At 34.9% G+C, this 24,563-nt stretch overlaps 12 protein-coding genes across 12 annotated transcripts; 7 read left to right on the top strand and 5 right to left on the bottom strand.

The window, feature by feature from the left end:
* Nucleotides 1-4: 4 nt before the first annotated feature.
* Nucleotides 5-1,307, bottom strand: HYPBUDRAFT_124822 (uncharacterized protein; the record flags this gene model as incomplete). Its single annotated transcript, XM_020219322.1, has 1 exon — nt 5-1,307. The coding sequence occupies one exon, from the start codon at nt 1,305-1,307 to the stop codon at nt 78-80; it is 1,230 nt and encodes a 409-aa protein (XP_020076217.1). The 3' UTR covers nt 5-77.
* Nucleotides 1,308-1,821: 514 nt separating this feature from the next.
* Nucleotides 1,822-2,328, top strand: HYPBUDRAFT_109580 (uncharacterized protein; the record flags this gene model as incomplete). Its single annotated transcript, XM_020218709.1, has 1 exon — nt 1,822-2,328. One exon carries the CDS (start codon nt 1,822-1,824, stop codon nt 2,326-2,328), a length of 507 nt encoding a protein of 168 aa, XP_020076216.1.
* A 72-nt stretch (nt 2,329-2,400) lies between these two features.
* On the bottom strand, nt 2,401-5,220 carry CDC54 (MCM DNA helicase complex subunit). The gene has a single exon (XM_020223271.1). The coding sequence runs from the start codon at nt 5,168-5,170 to the stop codon at nt 2,474-2,476; it is 2,697 nt and encodes an 898-aa protein (XP_020076215.1). The 5' UTR covers nt 5,171-5,220; the 3' UTR covers nt 2,401-2,473.
* A 1,483-nt stretch (nt 5,221-6,703) lies between these two features.
* Nucleotides 6,704-7,321, top strand: HYPBUDRAFT_6439 (uncharacterized protein; the record flags this gene model as incomplete). Its single annotated transcript, XM_020223580.1, has 1 exon — nt 6,704-7,321. The coding sequence occupies one exon, from the start codon at nt 6,704-6,706 to the stop codon at nt 7,319-7,321; it is 618 nt and encodes a 205-aa protein (XP_020076214.1).
* A 29-nt stretch (nt 7,322-7,350) lies between these two features.
* Nucleotides 7,351-8,691, bottom strand: HYPBUDRAFT_148908 (Elongator subunit; the record flags this gene model as incomplete). The annotated part of the gene is made up of 1 exon (XM_020220161.1): nt 7,351-8,691. The coding sequence occupies one exon, from the start codon at nt 8,689-8,691 to the stop codon at nt 7,351-7,353; it is 1,341 nt and encodes a 446-aa protein (XP_020076213.1).
* A 162-nt stretch (nt 8,692-8,853) lies between these two features.
* Nucleotides 8,854-10,464, top strand: HYPBUDRAFT_208489 (uncharacterized protein). Its single transcript, XM_020223053.1, has one exon. It carries the CDS (start codon nt 8,896-8,898, stop codon nt 10,330-10,332), a length of 1,437 nt encoding a protein of 478 aa, XP_020076212.1. The 5' UTR covers nt 8,854-8,895; the 3' UTR covers nt 10,333-10,464.
* Nucleotides 10,465-10,596: 132 nt separating this feature from the next.
* ATP20 (F1F0 ATP synthase subunit g) lies at nt 10,597-10,974 on the top strand (the record flags this gene model as incomplete). The annotated part of the gene is made up of 1 exon (XM_020223579.1): nt 10,597-10,974. One exon carries the CDS (start codon nt 10,597-10,599, stop codon nt 10,972-10,974), a length of 378 nt encoding a protein of 125 aa, XP_020076211.1.
* Nucleotides 10,975-11,279: 305 nt separating this feature from the next.
* CHR1 (RNA-dependent ATPase) lies at nt 11,280-12,923 on the bottom strand (the record flags this gene model as incomplete). The annotated part of the gene is made up of 1 exon (XM_020219182.1): nt 11,280-12,923. The coding sequence occupies one exon, from the start codon at nt 12,921-12,923 to the stop codon at nt 11,280-11,282; it is 1,644 nt and encodes a 547-aa protein (XP_020076210.1).
* Nucleotides 12,924-14,944: 2,021 nt separating this feature from the next.
* HYPBUDRAFT_153050 (mitochondrial 54S ribosomal protein mL57) lies at nt 14,945-15,689 on the top strand. The gene has a single exon (XM_020221343.1). The coding sequence runs from the start codon at nt 14,976-14,978 to the stop codon at nt 15,636-15,638; it is 663 nt and encodes a 220-aa protein (XP_020076209.1). The 5' UTR covers nt 14,945-14,975; the 3' UTR covers nt 15,639-15,689.
* Nucleotides 15,690-16,497: 808 nt separating this feature from the next.
* Nucleotides 16,498-20,922, top strand: SPA2 (Spa2p; the record flags this gene model as incomplete). Its single annotated transcript, XM_020223578.1, has 1 exon — nt 16,498-20,922. One exon carries the CDS (start codon nt 16,498-16,500, stop codon nt 20,920-20,922), a length of 4,425 nt encoding a protein of 1,474 aa, XP_020076208.1.
* A 105-nt stretch (nt 20,923-21,027) lies between these two features.
* HYPBUDRAFT_153049 (U2-type spliceosomal complex subunit) lies at nt 21,028-21,750 on the bottom strand. The gene has a single exon (XM_020221342.1). It carries the CDS (start codon nt 21,506-21,508, stop codon nt 21,074-21,076), a length of 435 nt encoding a protein of 144 aa, XP_020076207.1. The 5' UTR covers nt 21,509-21,750; the 3' UTR covers nt 21,028-21,073.
* HYPBUDRAFT_157240 (Zn(II)2Cys6 transcription factor) lies at nt 21,545-24,508 on the top strand (the record flags this gene model as incomplete). Its single annotated transcript, XM_020222278.1, has 2 exons — nt 21,545-21,581; nt 22,041-24,508. The coding sequence occupies 2 exons, from the start codon at nt 21,545-21,547 to the stop codon at nt 24,506-24,508; spliced, it is 2,505 nt and encodes an 834-aa protein (XP_020076206.1).
* Between the last annotated feature and the right edge of the window lie 55 nt (nt 24,509-24,563).

Raw genomic sequence — 24,563 nt, 5'->3', positions numbered from 1 at the left:
TAATGACCTTCAGCATATTTACATATCTTTTACATAATTATATACGAAATAGATTATATATAGCAATTTGTTTTTTATTATTCTAACTCTTTTAATGCCAATTTCCTTCTTTTATCCATGCTAGTTTTAATTCCAACGTTTTTGGTACTTGGTTTACTACTGAGCCAATCCCATATCAATTTTAATTTGGAACTGGCTCCAGGTATTGCCAGTATATCACCTTGAGCTCCTTTCAACTGTGATAGTCCAAAAAATGTCGACAGCAAGTTTGCTGAATCAGCATCTACTTCTTCTTCATACTGATTAAAGTCTTTCTCATCAAATACTCCATGTTCAACCATTTTTCGAAAAACAATTTCGCCGAATATTTTGATAATGACAGAAATAGGATATGGGAAGAAAGTGTATAATGAAAATTGTTCCAGTCTATCTCCTCTTAATGGTTTAGTATCTAATTGTAAATCACTCCCTCCCAGAGAATTGGAAATAAGTGATGATAATGCATTAGTGTTTGATGCAGGTGGGGTGGGTGCTTTCATTTTAAAACGATTTTTATTTGACCTTTTCCTATTGAGTGCAAAAGGTAATAGATAAGATTGTCTATCGTTAGTACCTAGTTTGAAAAAACGAAGATAAATCCAACTTATTATGAAACCAAGTATTGAAAGTGATAATGATATTTGATAATCTTGGTCAATCATTTTTAATACTGTTAAACTGACCAACACTATGAATGGTAAATATGTGATTTTAACTCTCAAATTATCCTTGAAAAACAATAAATAGTGATTTGAAATTCTTTGTTTAATTGCAACGAAAAGTCCCATATTTAATGCCATTGAACTGATAATTACCGGAGGAACACTTAATTCGTGCTCAGCATATATTGATGCTTTGAAATTATAATATAAGTAAAGTGACAAGTTTGATCCAATACTAACGGTAAAGATAAATTTCATAAACTCTTTTGATCCCCACATATTCTCTAGATATTTTCCCAAATAGAAAAAAAGAATGAAATTCAATACCAATCCCGCAGCAGTTTCCTCAATAAATCCACTAGTGATAATCACCCATGGCCTCGTAAGAACTGGTGATTTGGTTGGTATAAACGTTAGTAAAGGTACGTATAATTCATGAGGATGAGGAATTTCACCAGTTTCTTCAGTTATTGAATTAGATTCATCAGAGTTTTTCGCTGATGTAACAATTATAACAAAATAAGTATAGTATTTTAATATGAAGTTTAAAAATGTTAAACTTAGAAGTACCACTAAAAGTATGCTTGTAACCTTGGGAACTTTCATCTTCTATTATATTGGCATTTGATGTTAGTATCCAACCAATTTAAAAAATAATCCAAACAACAACAAAGTACAACAGTTTATAAATAGCGGTATCCAGCTTAATGAAAACTGTCAGTCTTCTAATTAGCTCTCGTATCTTCAACAAGCTTCTTAAAATAGATCAATATATCGATTAAAGATCTCAAAAACCCAAATCGCAATTGTTTGTACCAATGAATAAACAGATAAACACCAATAATATTCCACTCTGAAATTGGTTCTTAGAGTTTAGTATATCTTAAAGCACAGGTCTAGCCACTCAAATTATTCAATTTAGCAATGACCTTGGTAAGAAGCTAGTGGATTTAAAGCTCTGATATGTTTTTTCATACTGATTTTGGCGTTTTAAGTCAGGGAAATGGGAATTGAGAACATCGCGCATGTGCAGGAGCATTTTTCAAACCGAAATATTCAACTTTTCTCGTTTTGTTAATAAAGACAAAGTGATCAAAGAGACCAGGTAAAAGGTTTAAGGATGAGCTTAGGATTATGGAGAAGGGCAAGCCCGCTTTCATTCAGAATAACGAACAAATGCATACTAAGATGTTCCAGGAAAACATACTCGACTGCCCAAGCTACAGCGGGAAGGAAACTAAGGTTTAGGGATTTATTGAAAACCCCCGTTTTTAAGTCAGTTTTATTAACCATGTTGTTTGGATCGACTGTGATTGACTTCATGAAGAAAAGAAAAGAGTACGAAGCGTTGATCAGTACTTACGAGACCAGGTTTGATATACTTAATGGAATAATTGCTAAATTGAAAAAGGGGGAAACAGTTGATTTGAATCAAGAACTTAATATTGCCAACAGTTTGACTAGACACAAGTACAATACGGTGACTGATGTCGAGCTTGACGAACAACTTAATGAATTTTTGAAATTGGCCGAAGACAAAGAGAAAAATCCAAAAGAGGAACTACACAGGGAAGAGCCAACAAACCCTCAAGAACCAACTCGTCCAGATCCAAAGAAATTTTTATAGATATATCCTAATGTAAATAGACGTCCTTCGATAAAGAATAAAAATTATTATATCATTACAATACAAATAGTATACACTGAAGAACTGAAGAGAATTAAAAATATTAATAAAGATAACCAAATAAAGATAACCAAACCCAAATAGACTAATTGATCGAAACTTTTCTGACAGTTCTTCTATGACTATCACCAGTTTCCACAATCTTACCTTCTTGTTGTAATCTTTTGAGGCACTCATTTATATCATGATTCTCGACCCTAACGGTACCTCTTTCATTTAATTTGATTGCTAATTCATTGACCCTAATGGTGTTGTCATTTTCTTCAATCACCTTCATAACCTCATTACTTAAGTCTTCTTGAATTCTTCTTTGAGCGGAAGTAGTACCTGTTTGGACCATATCCATATCGATTCTACCGGTGATTGGATCAGTGGCATAGTCTTTGATAGCGGATTTGATCAATCTGACTGCTTCTTTAACATCGATAAGATTAACTGTTTCACTCAATCTCATTTTAGCATGTGCTTCAGCCAATCTAATCATAGATTCCAATTGTCTAGTAGTAGCAGTAATTCTTCTTTCTGATGATCTACTATCATCACCTAATTTTCTCATATCAACATAAGCTCTTACTAATTCATTTTTAGCTTCTTCAGTCATGACTGGTTGACAATTTTCTTTGGCATATTGAATATACATACTTAAAAATTCAACCGGTAAAACAGTATTTTCAGTAACTGTATCAGGAGCATCTTCTAAATACATATCAGTCAAGTGTCTAGCCAATTGTCTATCGATATTCTCATCAACCTTATCCAAAATTAAATAAACCAAATCAAATCTGGATAATAATGGTGGTGGTAAATCAATATTGGAGGTGACTGGTAAATTTGGGTCATATCTAGAGTTGATTGGATTGGCAGAAGCTAAAATAGAGGTTCTTGCATTTAAAGTGGTAATAATACCTGCTTTAGCAATAGATATAGTTTGTTGTTCCATAACTTCATGTAAAACAGATCTAGTTGAATCACTCATTTTGTCAAATTCATCAATACAACAAACACCACCATCAGATAAAACTAAAGCACCTGATTCTAATACTAATTGTTTGGTATCAACATCTCTAGTAATGTAAGCAGTTAAACCAACAGCCGATGAACCTTTACCAGAAGTGTAAACACCTCTTGGTGCTATTTTATGAACATACTGTAACAATTGAGATTTAGAAGTAGATGGATCACCACACAATAAAATATTAATATCACCTCTATATCTACCACCTTTTGTAAAAGTTTTATTAGTACCACCAAATAATTGAAGTAAAATACCCTTTTTAACGTCATCCATCTCATAAATTGAAGGTGCCAATGATCTGGCTAAAACTTCATATAAATCATCACGTTGGGATACATCTTTTATTTCTTGAATATTTTCAGGAGTAAGTTTTCTTACTTGTTCCACTTCCTGTTCTTGAGTAGTTGATTCATCCAAGGTAGAAGGATCAGCTCCTAATCTTTTTTTATCAATTTTCTTAATATGAACAACATCTAAATAAGTTTTATACAAATTCTTTAAGGCTCTTTGTCTTGAGTTAACTCTAACTGGGATAGATCTAAAAATACCACAAACTTCAATACGATCACCAGCACGACAAGAGTCAACTAAATCATCATAAACACACAAGTTGATAGAGTGTGGAGTTTGTCCGTCAGGGACTAAATCTGGGGTTTCTTGTAATTTAATAACTTGTTTATCGGCAAAAGAAGAACGATTATGAATAATAACCATAGAATTAGATTGTTGACAAACTTCTCTTGGACATTTAGTTGGTTCAGTAATAACCCCTCTATCGATTTCGACTGCTACTGTATGATCACAAGCATTACATTTGAAAAATGCAACCTTCATATCAGGGATAATTGAAGTTGCTCGAAGGACTAAACCTTTAACACTAACTAATTTGTCGATGTCATTTGGATTTAATTCTCTCATACCTCTCTTTGCAGCATTTATATTAAAAGGACGTACAGTATAGTGATTGGTTTCAATTTCATCAATATTAACATTAGAATGTTCGTGACCTAAAGAAACCATTGAATCTTTGAAGATTTGATCCATAATTGGAACAACTTCTTGTGGATAATTGATAAGCTGATAGTATAATCTTTTAGTTGAAGGGTATGATAATAAGTTTTTAGCATCCAAGTTCAAATTAGTTAATCCCAAATCTCTAATATTATTCAATTGATTGATATAATACAAGTCATTGTCTTCAGGATCAACCGGTTGACTATCCAACAATTTTCTGTACTTTAATTTGAAAGTCATTAAGAAATCTCTAAAAGTCTCAGCACATTCTCTTAAAGAAACATTAGTACCCCAAATAACTCTTGTATCTTCACCGGCAGCTGGCGAGGGAATATCAGAACTGAAAGATGATGATAACGTCGATCTTTGACGACTAGGTGGATCGGATTCAACAAACAACCTTCTTCTACTAGGCGAAGAATTGGCATCATGTAAATCACTTCTATTATGTCTTCTGACGATTCTGTCAACGTCACTAGTTAACCTGTCGGATCTGAGACGCTGGGAACCACCACGAGTGTCAGAATGTTGGTGGCTGGTGTCAGAAGTGAAATGAAGTGGCGAGGAAACATCATTTCTTTGGGAGCTATGATGGTTGTTTGCATCAGATGGGGGGTTGGAAGAAGTAGGGGCAAATAACAAAGGTGAAGAGGAACCTTGATCCCTTTGGTTCTGGGATTGGGATTGAGACTCACTTTCTTTCAAACTTGGATCTTCAGGAAGATCATTGACATCACGAATAGGAGACGACATGCTTATTCGCTAAAGGCGTATTGAGTACTGAATTATTGATTTTACTGAAGTATTTAAAAGAGCTTGAAATAAAAGAAAAATCGCTACTATAAAAAAATCGAGCAAGAAACAGAAAGACGCGTATGCATTTTTTTTTTTTTTTTTTTTTTTTTTTCTTCAATTAATTTACCTTTTGCGGACAAATTAGCGATGGGAATGCCCATTTAGTATGTATTGACTTGAGAATATCAAGTTCAATTAGCACAAAGATTCATTCTGAATCCTTGATCCCACCTTCACTTATAACGTATACACATTCTTTTTCTGGCATGTCGGGGCTATCTTGCAATTTGGCAACTCTCTCTTCTCCACGGCCCTTTCTAAGTAGTAATCTTGTGGCCGAAGCATGGGCCAAAACATGACCACCAACTGGTTTTCTACCATCAGCACTGGCAAACAAGGCACTTGCACCAGGATCAGATTGGACTTGGTTCGTTAAGAATACTGCAACGTTGTAATCCTCGGCCAATCTGGTCAATAATGATAAGTATTGGTTTAGTTTTTGTTGTCTGTCATTCAATTCTCCCCTGCCAATGTAATCAGTACGGAAGCAAGCCATGACCGAATCAATGATGATCAAGCGGTAACTCCCGCTTGCAAGATCAGCACATAGCTGTTCACAAAGCTCTACTTGATGCTCGCTATTGAGGGCTCTTGCATAAGAGATATTTTCTAAACAAGCAGCGGGATCAACCCCAAATCTTGCCGCAATCGATTCAATTCTGTCTGGCCTGAAAGTACCTTCGGTATCAATGTAAGCTACCTTCCCTTCAGCACCACCCATTTCTACTGGAAGCTGAGCAGTAACGCACATGGTATGACACAATTGAGTCTTACCGCATCTAAATTCACCAAACACTTCACTAATACTTCTTGAATGTATTCCTCCACCCAATACTTCGTCCAATTGCTTTGACCCGGTACTTATCGTAAACACACTTCTTCTTATCTCTGCTTGAATAGTACCTGGTACGAAGCCAATGTTCTATGGTTGGTTAATATTGCATTTTTTTACAATCAAATCAGTTAAAAGTTATACGTACCATGAGCTTACCAGCGGCTTCCTTGATTTTTTCAACCTTGACTTCACTTAAACCTTTGATTTTACACAAATTTCTTTTCGTCATCGAAAGAACAGTCTTTAAAGTGTTAATAATCAAATCAATCAGATATCATTAGTAAATAACATACTGCTATAGAATACACGCCCGCGGTTTTCAATTTGGTTATATCCCCCACATTGATTCCATGACTTTGAAGCTCGTCAATATTGATGATGGCTCCCCGTCCTTGAGTCTCGATTTCGTATGTCATGGTGCTCTGTTAGTGGATATGTGATATTCAATTGCAAGTTGCAATAGTATAGAATAAGTGAAAGCGATGTATAACTTTTTCGCAGTCTTACGCAGTGTTTTGATTTTTTGACCATTTTTGTTACTATCAATAGCTTCAGTTTATCAATCAGTTAAGAAAGTACACCAGCACTACATAAGTATGTCGAAATATGATTCCAGCATTGACGAGGTATTGTACAGGGCCAGACAAAGGTCTCCTGAACGAAACAACGAATCACCCCTGAAGGTGAGACTTTCAACCACATCTCTTCCAAGACCAGATTCACAAGGGTCTGATAGCAGTGGTTCATTTGTACGTTCTGCAAGAGGCTCACCGCTTAGAAGAACAGGCTCTCCAGAAAGAAGACAGCGTATAGCCGATATAGAGAACTCTAAGAAAAGGGCTCTAGAAGACTCCCCACAAAAACCCAAGAAACCCCGAGCGGTGAGTTTTAATAACGAAGTTCATTTCAACACTAATGATACAGGGGAATTAAAATCTGAAGAAGACCAAGGACCACTTCGCCGGTCTATTCTGCCTCCTTTGAAACCTGAACCGCAACACGTTAAGCGAAGTTCGTCGAGCTCAAATAAAGTGGTCAAACCAATGAAAGACACTAAAGATGAAACAATTGGTCTATTGGAAAGACTTAAGAAGGTTGAAACTACTCAAGAACAAATTTTGAGTCGATTAGACCGCCAAGATCAGATACTAGCAAGGGTTGAAGCTTTACAAAGCCAAATAACCCAATTACAAAATAAAAGGAAGACTAATTAAAAGGAATTATATATTCGTTTCGACGGTCATTAAAAATCTATATTCTTTGTGGTTTGAGGACCATGATCATGCCCATCGTGAGACGCATTATTATTATTGGAATCATCGTCTTCAACAGGTATACCCCATTCTTCAATTTCGAATTTCTTTCTTCCGTTTTTGAAAGCATATTCACCTTCATAAACCATCATCATTCCTTTATCGGATAAAACAGGAAGTTTGAAAATATTGACTAAACCTTGTTGAATTTTAGCTGGTTCATTTTTATAAGCTTTTTCTATCAAAGCCGACATTTGTTGATTGAAAGGTTGCAAATGGATCACCGAATCAGCAAGATTTTCCAAAATCAGGGTTAAGCTGGTGAATCTAGGATATAAATCTAAGGGCAAAGATGCTATTAATGATAAATTAAAACTGAATTCACGCAAAAGTGCCCGAAGACTATGAAAGAAAGGAATGATGAAACTGGGTGAACTGAAAGCAGGATTATAAATGGATGGATTCAATAAATTTGGAACAATCAAACGAATCACTTTTGAGGAGTTTGTTTTCAATTGAGTTTTAATTATTTGATTCAATTGCAGAATAATATGATTATAATTATTACTCAATGGAACAAAAGTCATATCTTGTCCACTTGGTCCAGGAACTAGCTTCTGGGTGATATCAAACTGGTTGTTATAATGTTCATAAACAGTGTTATTTTCTTGTTCTTGTTTTTTATTATTCAATCCATATCTCCAGGCAATTTTCATATCCTTCTCAGCCCGATTACTACTTGGAGCTGATGATAAATTTGAAACACTAACCTTGGATTCATTTTCTTGGATTTTAGCCTTCTTTTGTTCTTTACTTGAACCTTTATATAATCCAGGTAATTCTTTGGCCCATGCTGCTCCCAATCCAATTACAATTGTATGAGAGTGTAATTGATCTTTTTCAAGTCTATTATGAATAACCCCCTGAGATGCAAAAGCTCTCAACAAAACAGATGCGAAATCAGTGGTCCCAGACTCTTCAATGAGCAATGAACACCCAATAGGTAAGCCTTGATGTAACATTATTTTATCCAAGTCAGAACTACCCGTTGAAATGGTTGGCTGCGATGTTATTAATGATGGTCTGACCCCAGGATTCTTCATAAGAGCGTCAAACTGTTCCTGCTCCTTTGCTTTGGAAGAAACAGGAGTAATCAGACCTCTACTAGCAGATATTCCACTAACTGGAGGACCTCTTCCACTAACTGGAGGACCTCTTCCATTAACTGGAGGTGCCCTAGCAGGCACACCAGGTCTCGATACGCCAGCGGGTGCTCTTGCATTGGCCATAGGATTCCCACCTATGACCTCACTTCTCTTTCTGAATGACATACTATGGAGTTCTGTGCACTAGTTGAGAAGATTGACTTTGGTCTTGAGTACATCTTCACTGAAATTTTTTATTTTTCTAGTATCAAAAGTGTTCCTGCATGCAACCTGAGAGAAAGCGAAACAACAAATATAAATGACTTATCATTAGATAGGATTGACAATTAGTAGAAATAAATATATATATATATTTGGAAGATCATAGGTATGGGTGCAGCAATTTCCCTTCCCATGACACTCGTCTCGAGTGGGACATGTTTGTGCATGAGTTCGGTTTGTAGTTCCATTGGCGGAACATATAAATCTTCTATAATGACCAGAATAACCTATGCGTTTATCCTTCTAATAAATTCACTTTTATCGTGGATAGCTTTTTCTCCATTCATAATACACCGATTGGAAAAGGCGACGTTTGGATTTGTGAATATAAAATGCGGTCCTGATGGTAGTGAATGTATAAGTTTTACTTCGGTATACCGAATCAATTTTGCCTTGGGTATATTCCACTTGATATTGGCTACTTTATTAATCAATGTTAAATCTACTTCTAACCCTAGAGCGGTTATTCAAAATGGGTGTTGGAGACTCAAGATTATTGCTTGGATTTCATTAATTGCATTGAATTTTTTTTTAATCCCCGATACTTTTTTCATTTTTTATGGTAACCATATTGCAATTATATTTTCAACAATCTTCATTGGAATTGGATTGATTCTTTTAGTTGATTTTGCTCATGCCTGGGCAGAAAAGTGTTTGGAGAAGATTGAACTAGAAGAACTCACTGGTGAAGATGAGTATAGTGCTGGATTTTGGAAAAAATTACTTATTGGAGGCACTTTGGGTATGTATATCTCGAGTATTGTTTTGATTATTATCATGTACATTTTCTTTGCTGGTAAAGGATGTAGCATGAATCAAACGTCCATTACTTTAAATTTGATATTTGCCATATTAATATCTGGTTTATCTATCAATCCGAAAATTCAAGAATTTAATCCCCATGCCGGTTTGGCTCAATCGTCGATGGTCGTTTTCTATTGTACTTACTTAGTGATGAGTGCTGTTGCTTCGGAACCTGATGACAAAATGTGTAATCCTTTGGTTAGATCAAAGGGAACCAGGACGGTAAGTATCGTTTTAGGTGCCCTTTTCACTTTCCTTGCCGTTGCTTATACTACCACTAGGGCAGCTGCAAATTCTGCTTTTTTTGATTCCGATAGTACAGAATTAGGTGGTGGAGGTGATGGATACATCAGTTCCCAACCTTCGGCTCGTAATGAAATGAGATACCAAGCTATAAGACAAGCTGTCAACGAAGGTCTGTTACCTGAAAGTGCTTTATCTCAACTCGATATGTACGATGATGAAACAGAAGATTCTTCAAATGTTCATGATGAAGAAAGACTGAAGGTTAAGTATAATTACGTTTTGTTTCACATCATCTTCTTTTTGGCCACTCAATACGTCGCTACCTTATTGACCATCAATGTCCAACAAGATGACTTGGGTGATTTTGTCCCCGTTGGTAGAACCTATTTCTCTAGTTGGGTCAAGATTATAAGTTCCTGGGTCTGTTACATTCTCTACGGCTGGAGCTTGGTAGCCCCTTCCATATGGCCTGAAAGATTCGGAGTCAGTTTGTAGATAACCAAACAAACAATATATTCTCCAATTATTCAAATAAACGATCTACCCATCAATCATTCAACTAAATGTAGTCTCCAACCCCAGTCATTACAACACGCCCGTGCACCGCGAAAGACGAAATTCTCTGCTCGGACTTCTGGGATTTGATTGGTCCACGGAATAAGAATATTATGAGAAGTTTTGAGGATGAAAAAAAAAAAAAATTGAAAAAAAACCGAGCTAAAGAGGTAGTATTGTAGTTCTAATTTTACTCCGTTAAAGATGTCTGCTGTTATTAACAAAGTCTCAGGTTTCGCTAACTCTTTAGTCACCAAATCCACCCAATTCGCCAACTCAGCTGTTTACTGGGGTAAAGTTGGTGCCGAAGTCGGTAAGGTTGTCTACAAACAAGAAGGTTTAGCTCCTCCAACTCAACAACAATTTCAACAAGTTTACCAAAATGCTTTGAAATTCATTCAATCTCCTCAACAACAAAAAGAATTCATTGCCAAAGCTTCTCAATTCCAACCAACCAGACAATGTGCCGTTAAAGCTGGTGTTTACGGTGCCCATTTATTAGGTTTCTTTTCAGTTGGTGAAATTATCGGTAGAAGAAGTATCTTTGGTTACCCATCTGTTGGTCATGCTGAACACCACTAGGTTTTTTACAATTTCTTTATTAGTTAAAATATCTTTACGAATATAGAAAAGAGAAAGTTTCCGGTGAAGAACCAAAAATTGGAAAGAAAAAACGAAAAAAAAAAAACAAAAAAAAAACCACAACTAACTAGAATAGATTATTCATTGTATCATATAAGGTGAAATGTTCATTACTTTGACCATTCATTTGCTTCATTTAACTATTCATTAACGAAGAGAATCTTCGATAAAATATTTCATTAAATATAAATTTTTTACATTCATTATACTGTAAGATATATGCATTAACTAATCTATAATATACACTAATTTTGAGTTTCTTCGGCTTTTCTCTTTTTAGAAGCTTGGATCATTTCTTCTTTTCTCTTTCTTTTATTTTTCATCACTTTTGGAACCGTACTGATTTGATTTCTTTTGATTTGATGTTTTTTGATATCTTTTTTATCATTTTTTGATAATTTATTCATATCTTCCATCCATTCGCTAAAACCGTCATTACAACCGGATTGTTTCATAACATTAATGATCGGTTTAACTGCTTTGTCATCTTCCTTTGTGAAAAGAGTTACTGCTTTACCAATTTTACCTCCTCTACCAGTTCTACCAATTCTATGAACATAAGCTTGAGCACTTTGAGGGACATCATAATTAATAACTAAATTAACTCCTTTAAAATCAACACCTCTAGAAATAACATCAGTAGTAATTAAAACCCAAATATCACCATTTTTAAATCTTTTGATGACATCGTCTCTTTGTTTTGGGGTTCTTTCAGCATGAATTACATCAACGTTTAATTTATCATATAATAATTCATGAAATAAGGCTTTTGCTCTGGTGATAGATTGTAAGAAAATAATGATTGGAGGTTTAAATTCACCTTCCTGAATCATTTGCCTTATTGCTAATAATTTACCTTCTTCGTTACCAGTGAAGACCAATTTTTGTTGAATTGTATTTGATGCAGCTTCTTTATGACCAATAATTACTCTTATTGGATCCTTCATTATTGAATTAGCCATTTCTTCAACACCAGAAGGAATTGTAGCAGAAAACATTGACTTTCTTAGTTTTGGATAAGTACAATTAGATAAAATATCATCGGTTTGTTCAACAAAACCTTGATCGAATAATTTATCAGCTTCATCAATAACTAATTGTTCAACTTTTGATAAATTTAAATTTTCATTCTTGATAAGATCAATTAATCTTAAAGGAGTTGACACCAAAATATCAAATTTATTTGAATTTATAATTTTATTATTAATTCTATTTGCTAACTGTTTTGATAAAATACCAATTTTTAATTTTTTACCCTTTGTTAATGTTTCTAATTCTTGAAAGATTTGTACTGCCAATTCATTAGTCGGTGATATTATCAATCCTCTTATACCATAGTTCTTAGAATTATTTGGAGAAATTAATATGGCTTGAATTAATGGTATTAAAAATGCTAAAGTCTTACCGGAACCAGTTGGGGCACAACCAATCATGTCTCTATTTTCAAGACATATAGGAATACTTTCACATTGAATTGGAGTGGGTTCTACAAATCCACCTTCTATAAGGTTGTTCAATAGTTTCTTGTCAATCTTAAAACGACTTACTAAATCTTCAAATGATCCAATGGGTAAAGGTATATCATCACCAGTGATTTTCGATCTATTCAAAGCACGCAACTTATTTGCATCTTCACTACTGGCAATCTTTGGTGGAGGAACACTTTCTTTTTCTTCTTCCTCTTCCTTGGGTGTTTCCACAACCTCCTTTGGTTTCGAATGGTTTTTCAAATGGAAAAAATCAGTTTCTTTATCGACTTCATCTCTAATTGATCCCGTTTTTTTCACCTTATCCTGATTTTGTGACTTGGATGGAAGGGCATAATCTGTGGTAACCTGCTTACTCTTCTTTAAGGAAGCTCCTCTCGACAAAATTCTGAAGATATCCATGGTTGTCTTTGCTGAAGTAAGAAGAGACTGCAAGATGAAGCTGAAAATATCCTAAGCTCATCGTGGAAATTTTCACCCGTACAGTTCTCGTTTCGAGACCTACCAGTGATTGTAATTTACAGATTACAAGATAATTACAGATTAGGTCAAGTGAAAATGCAATTTAGAAAACGTTAAGTATATTTCAGAATGAGAAAAAATGAGAAATAAAATTTGCAACCAAAAAAGGAATAACTGAATAATTATGAATAAGACAAAGGAATGATTACAACCAATTAGTGAAGAGTGATCCGCGTATACCTGTGAAACTTGGTATGTTATTGTTAGAGAGCCACAATATAAGAGGGTTATCATATAATTGAAACCAGCCCGAAGGCAGATGAATAATGAAAAGAGAATAATTAACATGAAAGAAGAATAATTATTATTCTAATCAATGAACGGAAGCATATGAAAGAGGACACCAAAAATATTATAAATAGAGTTGGAAGTTATACAGTTTTATAGAAATTTATTCTAGAAATTAACCATTTGAAAACAGCTTCTTTATTTATAGTGAATAAATATATTGCCAATTATATTATCCTATTTATCGCAACATGCTTACTTTGTCCACTTACAACAATACTAATTTTGGTTGATGATACCTCCAAGCCTCTCACTTCACATACGCAAGGTCACGACTATATGGATGTATTGTATTACTAAGACTTGTATGGGATAACGTACCTATAGACTCTGTATTTGTTCATGACTGTAATGGCAAAAAGATGTCAGAAACTAGCCCATACGTAATCCCAACTACGCAATGAATCATCAGTCTCAGTATGATCATATACTTTAGTAGCATGTTCCCTGCGATCTGAACCCACGTAGCCATGATAAAAATTCATCCCCAGTGCATACACGCTCCTCTACGGCATCGCTTAATAAAGTAATGACCCTTTCTGTATCAGCACGAAGATAGAAAGTCGGCGACCATAGACCTCCCGTTTGTGCAGTATCCGTTTGGGTCGTCCCGCTTGCCGTCTATACCACTATCTAAATCGGAGCCTGGGGCCAAAAATCTAAATCAAATTCATGAGTTGGTGATCTATATGATGCATGTATAGGCATAGGTTGTTATCCCGGGTAGACAAGACCATTACTGCCTATATACAAACACATCACCAGCATTATGCTTTAATAGTTCAGCTATGCTCAATTAACACGATGATCCCCTAGTTGTAAATGGTACCATCCATCTTCTAAAGTAAATCCATTTCTACTTTGTACTGACCATTACCTTGGTTATCTAGGTATGACAGATATGCGTATCCCTGCTCTCTACGCTTTAACCATTCGGTAAAATACCCAAATGCCAGCACGTTCATCCAAACCAAGGTCAAAGCATCGCCCAAGGCCGTGACAAACTAATCCCCCAACCCCCTGGTACCATAGCGCGCTGGGGGATGGTTAATCTGCCCGTCATCACCGTATAACCAAATTAGCGTATAGAATCAAGAAGGCTATTTGAAATAGCTTTGAGGTCTCTGTGTTGTGGTGATCCTATGGTCTATTTAAAGTCAAGTGGGATCTAAAGCTAGACGATTTTGTCAGTGTTGATACTTCCCACTTGGTCTTACTTCCACGAACGCATTGACCAACATGTAGTCAATACTTGGTTAAACATTATATAGAGTATCTAAACTATTGTAGTGCTCTTTCCTTCAATTATTTAAGGATAAGTACAACCACTCTTTTAGACCTGTTGTAATACTTTCTATTTTAATATTTTCCATTCCAAAAGCCCATATATATTAATGCTTTCTCAAGTTAGATATTAGCATATATACTCTAAGTACTATCTTGCTGCTTAACTAAATTAAAACTATAGTCTTTTAGTCCTTCAATTTACTCTGCGTACTCGGTTTTACTCACAACACCCGTACACCTTATTTTTTCGCTTATATAATCAAAAATTTTTTGAAGCTGATTTTTTTTTCTTTCCAATAGTGAAAAATATCAATGGGCAACCATTGCAATTTAATAAGACAGCTTGATACCATAAAAATGAGTATACGAAAGATACTTACCCAGCCAAGGTTGACCCAAGTCAGAAGCATCTACTTACACAGTGGAACCCGTGTTGCCGGGTTGAAAAGAGACCCGGAACAAGCCTTCACCACCAATACAGGAATCAAATATGGAATAAGTGAAGAGAATTTAAAATACATAAAAGGATTTTTGGGCGATAAGTACGGGATAAGCGATGAATTAGCATTACAAGTGATAACCCATAAATCATTTGGTAATGGGATCAAACCATTCAACGAAAAATTAGGGGTTATGGGTAGTAAGATCATGAATTTATTTTTTGCCAAATATGTCACTAGTACCAAAACCCCTACTGAAATGACGATTAATGGATTGAATTTAGATCCGTTAGGCTCACCAATGGCCAAAGAACTTACTGCAAGGTTAAGTAATGGTCTTTTCGCTAAGCAAAACCAATTAAACACCATTATGTTTTGGAAATCTTTTAACCACGATTTATCCTTTGAATCAAGCGGTGAATTAAGAATCAGTGCCCAAATGATTTACGCTCTTGTTGGTGCTGTCACTTTCACCCACGGTAAACAAGTTGCAGAACAGTTTCTCCATGAAAAATTCTTAAATGCAAGTCCTTCGATTGAAGATATAACTGCCCGTATCATTGAAAAAAATAGCCAATAATTAATAGATCAAGTAAATAGTTTATGTACATAGAATAAAATAATAACCTCATCAATAACGTAATTATTAGCCCTACTTATTTCCAAGGCTTACCTCCATACCTCTCTCCGAGGTTTGTCGTTTGGTCTATTTACATATAAAGTTAAAACAACTTCGTATTCCTCCATATTATTAATGCTAACCGATGCCGGCAGATCTACTCTATCTCCTCTAAAGGAAATCTAGGCCCATGTCCTTTCTCGCCAAACATTACAGCCAACAAGACAAGGATCCTACGTCTTTAATTACAGATTTCATAAATTCCATTAAGCTTTTAACGCGATTTGACTGTTTTTTCCACTTATTTGTGGATTGAAACAACCTTTTTTTCTCTTTTTCCTCAGTGTTTTTTTTTTTCTGTTTTTTTAAAACAAACAACAACCCTCCTTTTTTCATAGCCAAAAGAACAGTTCCATCGTGTTTTCCATAAAATAACCACTTCTTTTCTCTCGAAGAAAACATTAGATCTACCGTTGTATTGTGGGTGATAATATATGTGTGACGTGTGTGAAAAACAAGCCATCTTGTACGTTTAATATATATCAATCGAATAGCCGCCGTATACAAGATTACTCATTATTCCTAGTCTTTCATTATTCCCAGTATTTTTCCCTTACGTTCATTTATTTTCCATTAACTTCCAGTTACGTTCATTCACGTTCCAGCACGTTCATTTACTTCATTTACAAGGTTACTTGTTTCAACTCCTTTTGAAATTCAATTAGTCGAGCGCGTCTAATTCCACCAAGGGAAAAGTTTTTCTGTTAACAAAATATTTTTCTCCTTTCTTTTTTGTTAGTTTCCCAATAGTCCAGCTGCAATGTCAAGTGAAAATGATTTGGCTCATCACTATAAGGTGTTGAAGCAGTTTCTTGACATATCGGATGATCTGAACTCAAGATCTCAATCAAATAGTAATCGAGCTATCAAAGCCAGAGAAAAATTATTGAAATTATCCCCTGCTCAATTTAAAGAATTAAGTACCGATGTTTATGATGAATTGAAAAGAAGAATTGATGAATCGAGAGGTGAACCAGATTTCTTATTACCTAAATCATCGTTCCACCCAAAGAGAAATCAAGCAAGACATAAATTAGCTTCTTTACCTCAATCAAGATTTAAAGATTTGGTTTCTGATATTTCTTACGAAATTGAAAGAAGAGATTTGCATACCCCTTCTAATACAAGTCCTACTAAATCAGAATCTTCTAATCATAATCATCAAGATTCAATTGATCATTCTTCGCCAACTAAATCATTAAATTCAAATCATCTGCATAATCAAAATCAAAATCAATCAATTAACATACAACCTAAGACAGTTGTGCCTACCAAAGCAAATTTAACTTGGTCAAGTGATGAAGAAGAAGAAGAAGAAGAAGAAGGTGATGAAGAAAATAAAGCTGCTGCAGATTTGAAAAATGATTTACAAAATAAAAATATTAGTCAACGTTCTCTTCATAGTAATCAATCTTCACAATCTCAAGATGTTAAATTATTAATGGAAGAAGGCTCTAAAATGGATAAATTAATTACTGAATTGAAAACTGAACTAAATGAATCTAAAAATAGCTATCAAGAATTATCAAATAATCATCAATCTTTACAAAATGAATTAGATCAATTAATTGGTGATAAAAAATCTTTAAATAATCAAATTGAAAACCTTCTAATAGAAAAACAAAATTGGAAAAGAAATTCTCAACCCGATGAAAACGTTTTAAAAGAATTAGATAATTTAAAATCATTAAATGCTTCATTAAGATTAGAAAATCAATCTTTAAAAAATTCTCATTCAAAAGATATCAATCGTAATTCCAAAAATATGTTATCTTCATCTCCTTCAAACTCTTTTGATCAATCAAATGATTTGAAAAAACAATTGGAAATCTTTTATGATAAATTATCTCATTTAGATAATCCAAATATTAATTCTAATCCTAATTTATCTTTAAATACTAATGAACTAACTCAATTGAAAAATGAAGTCATCAAATGGCAAAAAAGATATGAAGATTCTAGATCAAATATTATTATTGCTGATTTGGCTAATTTATCATTTAGTGATCATGAATTAAAATCGTTGGTTTCTCCAACTGGGTTGGTTTCAATGAAGTTGGTTGCGGATTTACAAGCTTCAATCGAATCATTCTTATTATATATTAATGAATCATCTTTTGATTCAGATTTATTATTTGATAAGATTTCAAGAATTTCTATTTTATCAAATGAAGTTGCTACTCAAGGTGATGCCGGTTCTTTAAATTCAAATGAACAATCAGTTTGCCTTCGTGAATCAACTAGTCATGCATTAACTGCAACTAGATATTTTGCTCTTTATTCATCCCTTTTACCAAAAATTGTTATTGATCGTGCTTTAAGTGAAATTTGTTTTACTCTTTGTGATTTGGTTAGTGTTTCAAAATTAAATAGTGAATCAATTAATTCAACCATTATAGATTCAAGTATTATTCAAGCAAATAAAAATTTGAATAATAATAATAAAAAAAAAGATGAAGTAATGGTCAAACCTTTAAGAATCACTAATAAATTAAGGGAATCTCAGTCAAATGATTCGAATTCACCTAAAAATTTATATCTCAACACTAATGATTCATTCAATAAAAGAAGTGTTTCTAATTCTTCTCAAGCTTCACCTTTAAATAATGGTGATTCTTATAAAGTAACTCCTCAATCCGCTAGTTATAATGGTTCAACCGATAATCAACCTTCTAGATCTTTGGAAAATAAGGCTTTAACTAATCAAAATTTATCAAATTTTCAAAATGATAAAGCTTCAAATGGTGAATACATTGCTAGTCCAGTGGCAAGTTTACTTAACAAACAAGCTTCTCCAAATCGTTCAATTAATAATAACAATAACCCTTCCCCTTCAAAAGATGGAAATTATTCTGACGTTGGCGAAACTCCAACTAGGATTGGTGTTTTACCAAATTCTATTTCTCCATTAAGAGATAATGAAGATTCACCAATTAAAAATAAAGTTAGGTCAAGTGATACTTCTTTTGATAAAAGCCCAAAAGGCAGTAATTCAGTTAAATCATTAGCTTCCAAATTTAATGAATCCGAAAATAATTCTCCTCAAGAATTATCACCAAGAGGTAAAGCTAACTTACAATCTAAAGTTGGCGATTCAATTTCAAATAAATCTTCTCCAACTTCTCGTGGTATTTTTGATCGCGTAAAGAAATTCGAAAGCCCAACTGAAGAATCAATCAAAAAAGAATCCCCTTTTAGATCTTCTCCAAGTCAGTCAATTGCCAGTAGAAGAAGCTCATTAGGCCTTGAAGGTGATGAAAGTGTTGGTCAAATTAAAAATAGTCCTTCACAACAATTCTTAGTGAATCGCTCATCGCTTGAAGTTAAAGATAGCAAAGATACTCTGTTATCAGAGCCATTTGTCGCTGGTGGTAATGCCAATTCTAAAGATATTTCTAGTTCCGCCAATAACGGTGAATCATCTCATGCTACTACAATTGCAGCTTCTCCTGCTGCCGCCGCTGCCGCCGCTGCCTCGGCAACAGCCGCTGCCACAGCAGCCACTACTGATACTCCTGACTCTGGTACATCTACTCAAAGTACTGCACCTGCTTTAAAGCCAAGAGGTCTCTTCCAAAGTATTAGAGATAGATTCACCTCCGATAATCAATCTAAGCCAGCAGAAGATAACACCTCTGAGATTTCTGATAATGATAGAAATGAAGTAAGTACTGAAAAGGCCACTTCAACCGCTGAAACAACTCCGGCAAAGGATACTGACATGGACCAGTATGATTATAATGATTCACAAGAGACTTCTCCAAGTGAAAGAAGTGAACAAGCCTTTTTTCAAAGCTTCAAAGGTAAATTAACACCTCATGAAAATGGTGAAAATTTTGGCGCTTCAAGAGCCCCATCCTCCGCTGCTTCTGATATTACTATACGTCACGACGATTCTAATCCTGGTAATGAAAATAATTACTCCAATCCATATATGAATATTCAAAATCGTTCAGTTAATGGTTCAAGCTTAAATGAATCCCCAGTTAAATCTGGTAATACTGAAGCTAACAAAGCTGATGAACCCGGTTCTTCCAATTCTCATGTTGGATCTCATAAGGATGAAACAGATTATGCCGAATCGAAGAATTCTTCACCTCTTAACTCTGCAGCACATGCTTCACCATTGAAGGCAAATGGCGCATCACCTTTAAAATCGTCAGCTCAAGCTTCACCCATGAATAATGGAGCACAAGTTTCTTCACCATTGAACACTGGAGCACACATTCCATCCCCAGGCCAATCCTCACAATCTCAAACTTCCCCTTTGAATGTTGGAAGTGCCAATATTGAGTCACCAGCTCAGTCATCACAATCTCAAACTTCCCCTTTGAACATTGCCGGTGGATCTAGTATTAGATCACCAGCTCAATCGCAACAATCAATAGGCAATGATTCACCACTCAATGTTGCCCCTCCTAATGCTGGAGCTTTTGATGATGCATCATCCATCTTTAGTGGACCGACCCCAGACTCATCAAGTCAAGCCAAATCTCCATCGAATGTTCCTGAAAAGGCATCTCCAATAAGTAAGAGTGTTGGTTTTGCTTCTTCTCCTCCAACCCAACATGAAGCAAAAGATTATTCTTCATCAGAAGAAGAGGAAGAAGAAGATGACGACGATGAAGAAGAAGATGACGACGAAGTTGAGGCTAGACAAAGACAAGAATACCGTAAATCCATGGCTGCTGCAACTTTCAATATCGATCTTTTCGATATTGATGATCCAGATAATACTTTAACACACGTGTTACTTTATTTGGAACATCAAACTGTTCAAGTTATTTCTACCATTCAATCATTACTTTCTGCAATCAAGAAACCAGATGCTACTCGTGGAGAATTACGTGAAAAATCAAAAGCTATTACTATTGTTATTTCTCAAATGGCTGAAGCTACTAATACCTCTATGAATCAAACCCGTAACTTCCAATTGAAGAAACATGGTAGTTGGGTTGTTACTAGTTTAGAGGACTGTAACCATCGTATGAATATTTTATGCAGACCAAACTCTGATAAGAATGATGCTGATTTTGCAGACAAAAACTTCAAACAAAGATTGGCAGGTATTTCTTTCGATATTGCTAAATGTACAAAAGAATTAGTCAAGACAGTCGAAGAGGCTAGTTTGAAAGAAGAGATCAGCAACCTTAACGCAAAATTAAGTCATGATGATTTAACCTAAGTCTAATCAACTCATGTTTTACTAAATTCATTCAACTATATTTTAGTTTCAAAACCGAATAGAATTTTTTTTCCCTCTAATTAGTTGTATAATGATTGTATATTAGTTTTCAATAAAATTTATTTCCGTGTTCTAAATAATATATATAAACCTATCGTATGTACTTTGATAAAAACTTCTGATGAAAATCTGAGTTTAATGTATCATTGGTGAACTCGTCTTCTGTCTTTGGTTGTGGTTTGTTGTTGAATGGAGTACTATTTCTCCAACTTTTCTTTGGTTTGTTAGAAGATTCAGAATCTGTTATTTGTACTAAGGGATTAGAGCTCAAGGCCTTTTGTTTCTTTTCTTTATCTTCCTGCTTTTGTTTAGCATCCGCTTTTTCCTTCTTTAGCTTAGCCAATTCAGCCATTAGAGCTTCGGTATCATCATCATCATCATCATCATCATCATCATCATCATCATCATCATCATCATCATCATCATCATCATCGCCTTCTTCAGAGACCTCCTCCACCTCATAATTTTGATCATTTCCATCCACGTCTTGGCCTTCGTTCAGTATCTTTTGTGCGGACTTGGTCATCTCATTGCCGTTAGTCGGTTCATCTTTTAGCTCTAAATGCTCTTGATTTCTGATTTCAGTCACTCTATCATCGGTAAGTTTACCCTCCTTTCGTAATAACTCTAGCTTGAGCTCTTCTAATGCTGTTTTACCCTTTTGTTTGCTTATTCTAGAGCCTTGTACATCATTTCTAAACTTGAGCAGACTTTGCTGGGGTAATGCTCTTGAATGCTGAATGGAATCTGTTATGCTTTGGTTCTTCCCTCTCTTACTTTCTAACGTGGGTCTATGGTTTGTCGTCATTGTAATCGCAAGTGTCTAGTCCTCAGCTCCAACTTTTATTGCTTAAAGTCACAAATGATGTAATTACTTAATGATACTTTTGTGAATAGAGTTTATGAATTTTCCCCTTTATTATTTCTCCCGGTTGTTTTTCCGCAGCCTCAAGGCTTTTTATGTCAGTTACACCAGATCTTGAAAATTAATAATACAAACATCTAGCTTTACTAATTGAAAGCCCTAGAGTATGAGTTAAATATGGAGAATGTCATAGTGTTTCCTGCTTTCAATGAAAGCTACAAAACCCGTAAGCGAACATTCAAATGTTGTCAAAACTGCCGGGTTAAAAGAGTTAAATGTACTAAAGATCATGAATTCTTAGGTTGTTCAAATTGTCATAAATATAACTTACAGTGTGATTTGGCTACGGCATCTTCATTCAGTAGCCAGTCACCTCCAAGTAAATCCCAGTCACCACAGAACTTGAATGCTCCGGGTCCTAATCATTCAAGCAAGAGTAACTCACCACCAACAAACCACTTAAAGAATGAACGAATATCAAGAAAGAGAACTGCAACTCCCGAAATCACATCAAAGAGGCGAAGCAGTGCAACTTCTGTTTCTACTCAGACGGGAGAGCTTGATATGAAAACCATTACTCCTCAGTATCTCAAGAACAGGTTTAATTTCAATATATCTGGACCAGATTCAGTTTCCTCGTATCAATACGTATATCAAGATCACCCCAAGGCGATTGTTTATAGAAAGATTACCGACAAGTCAATATATCATGAATCAGGTGTTTACGTTGACTTTCAACATGAAAACCCTAATGAAACTCCTGATGAAAATTCTGAAGACTCAAAGCCATATAAACTAAGAAACTTTGACGGATCAGAAAGACAAGCATATATAAAAAACAGAAGAACTTTTGAGTTCTTGCTATCACTAGATGCTTTTACGTTATCCAGTGAAAATTTTCAAATTACAGAGGCTGAAGTCAATGATCTTATAAAACTTTACTTTTTGAAATTAAATTCCATTTTTCCAATTGTTCATACGAAAAGGTTTTGGGATGATTTTCTGGAGAATAAAGCACAAAGTGTGATTATTTATGCAATAGTATTAGCCATTCTGAGAGATAAAATGGCCGAAAAAGTACTCAAGAATGTATTCTTAAGAACCAAGAAGAAATCTGATTTCAGGGCAAATGAAATGAGTAACAGGGAATATCATGATTACTTTGTTGAGTTCACCACAGAGTTGGAATACAAAATTCGCCAAATTCTTCTTATATTACCCGAGTTGGGGGATAATGATAAAGTTACAAGATTGAGTACTCACTTACTATTATCATACCATTTTAGGTTTGACAAATTAGGTAATGAACAAAGCTCTCATGATCTATGTGCCGCAATTAACTTGGCTGGGTCCTTAGGGATGCAAATGAAAATCACCGATAAAAATGTTCCTGAAGAGAAGATTGAGTATTCAAGAAATATTTGGTGGTGCTGTTACATTTTCGATCGGTTTAATGCAATTATTAATTGTCGTTTTCTTTTCATAAGGAAAAATGATTTCAATGTTGAGCTTCCAACAAATTTGCCTTATTTATTTAGCATGGTGAAAATGGCAAAGTCATTTGAGCAGATGTTATTTGCAATATATCAGCCATTTGACAATGAGCACAGAACAGATGATACTTTAGCATATAGGCAACAAATGTTTGATATTGATGGTTTCCAAAATAAAGAATTTGCAAAATGTGATGAAGAGTTCCAAAAAGTTAAGAAAGGTTTAATCCATGAACCTTTACAAAACTGTAGTACAATAGAAGGTTTACAGGAAAACATTGTACCTTATCTCAATAGCTCGATTGAGTTCTTAACCAGAATGAGTAATAATATTCTTATTCTAGCATCTCAAAAGGCCAAATACGATGATCTGGAGATTCCTAATCGCATTCCCGAAGAGGCGGCTTTACGTGCATCCCTGAATATATTATGGTATATCAATAAGACAAAACCGGAACTTCTTATCCAAATACCGTTGGTTGTTTGGTGTATTACACTCGCCATGGCTTGTTCACTTAAGCGGAAGGCTCGAAACTCTTTGAAAGAAGGTGCGGGAAATCCTGAACCTAAAGACCCTTATTACGGTTTCACCATTTTCGATTACATGAGTACATTAGAAATCTTTTCTGATAAATGGTGGGTAGTTGAAGAAATCTGTCATTTATGCAAAGATTTTATCAAACAACTTGAAACTCCTCCAAAATTATTCAATTCAATTGATGCAAATCACAAGTCAAGCACAAACGATTTAACGAAATTTATTCCTGGAACACCCAGACAATCTGTTAATTCAGCTATACAATCACCGGTCAATCTAAATAAAACAAAGTCAATTCCCTCAATAAAGAGTATTCTTACTGATGATTTCATGAACGGCAACGACCTCAATTCGCACCCCATCACAAATGCTCTTCCACCGATTACAACTCCCACGCAAATTGGAAATTCTGGTCCTATCTTGGGTAACAACCCCATGAACAGTCACAGTGATTTAAATCCCATCCAGAATCAGAATCCCGACCCATCCTCCACCAATGTTAACTCAGCACCTCAATACGGCCCCAATATAAATGGGTATGATGACTATTTAGAATCAATGCATATTGACGTCTTTGATAACGAATTCTTCAAGGACTTACCAAATCTTATGAACTTCATGAACTCTTAGTATTGCAGTCTTTTTTTTTTTTTTTTTTGCAACCCTAATACACATTTTATTCAAC

This window comes from Hyphopichia burtonii (genome assembly GCF_001661395.1).
Source record: "Hyphopichia burtonii NRRL Y-1933 unplaced genomic scaffold HYPBUscaffold_4, whole genome shotgun sequence".
Lineage (NCBI taxonomy): Eukaryota > Fungi > Ascomycota > Pichiomycetes > Serinales > Debaryomycetaceae > Hyphopichia > Hyphopichia burtonii.
This window is presented reverse-complemented; position numbering and strand designations above follow the sequence as displayed.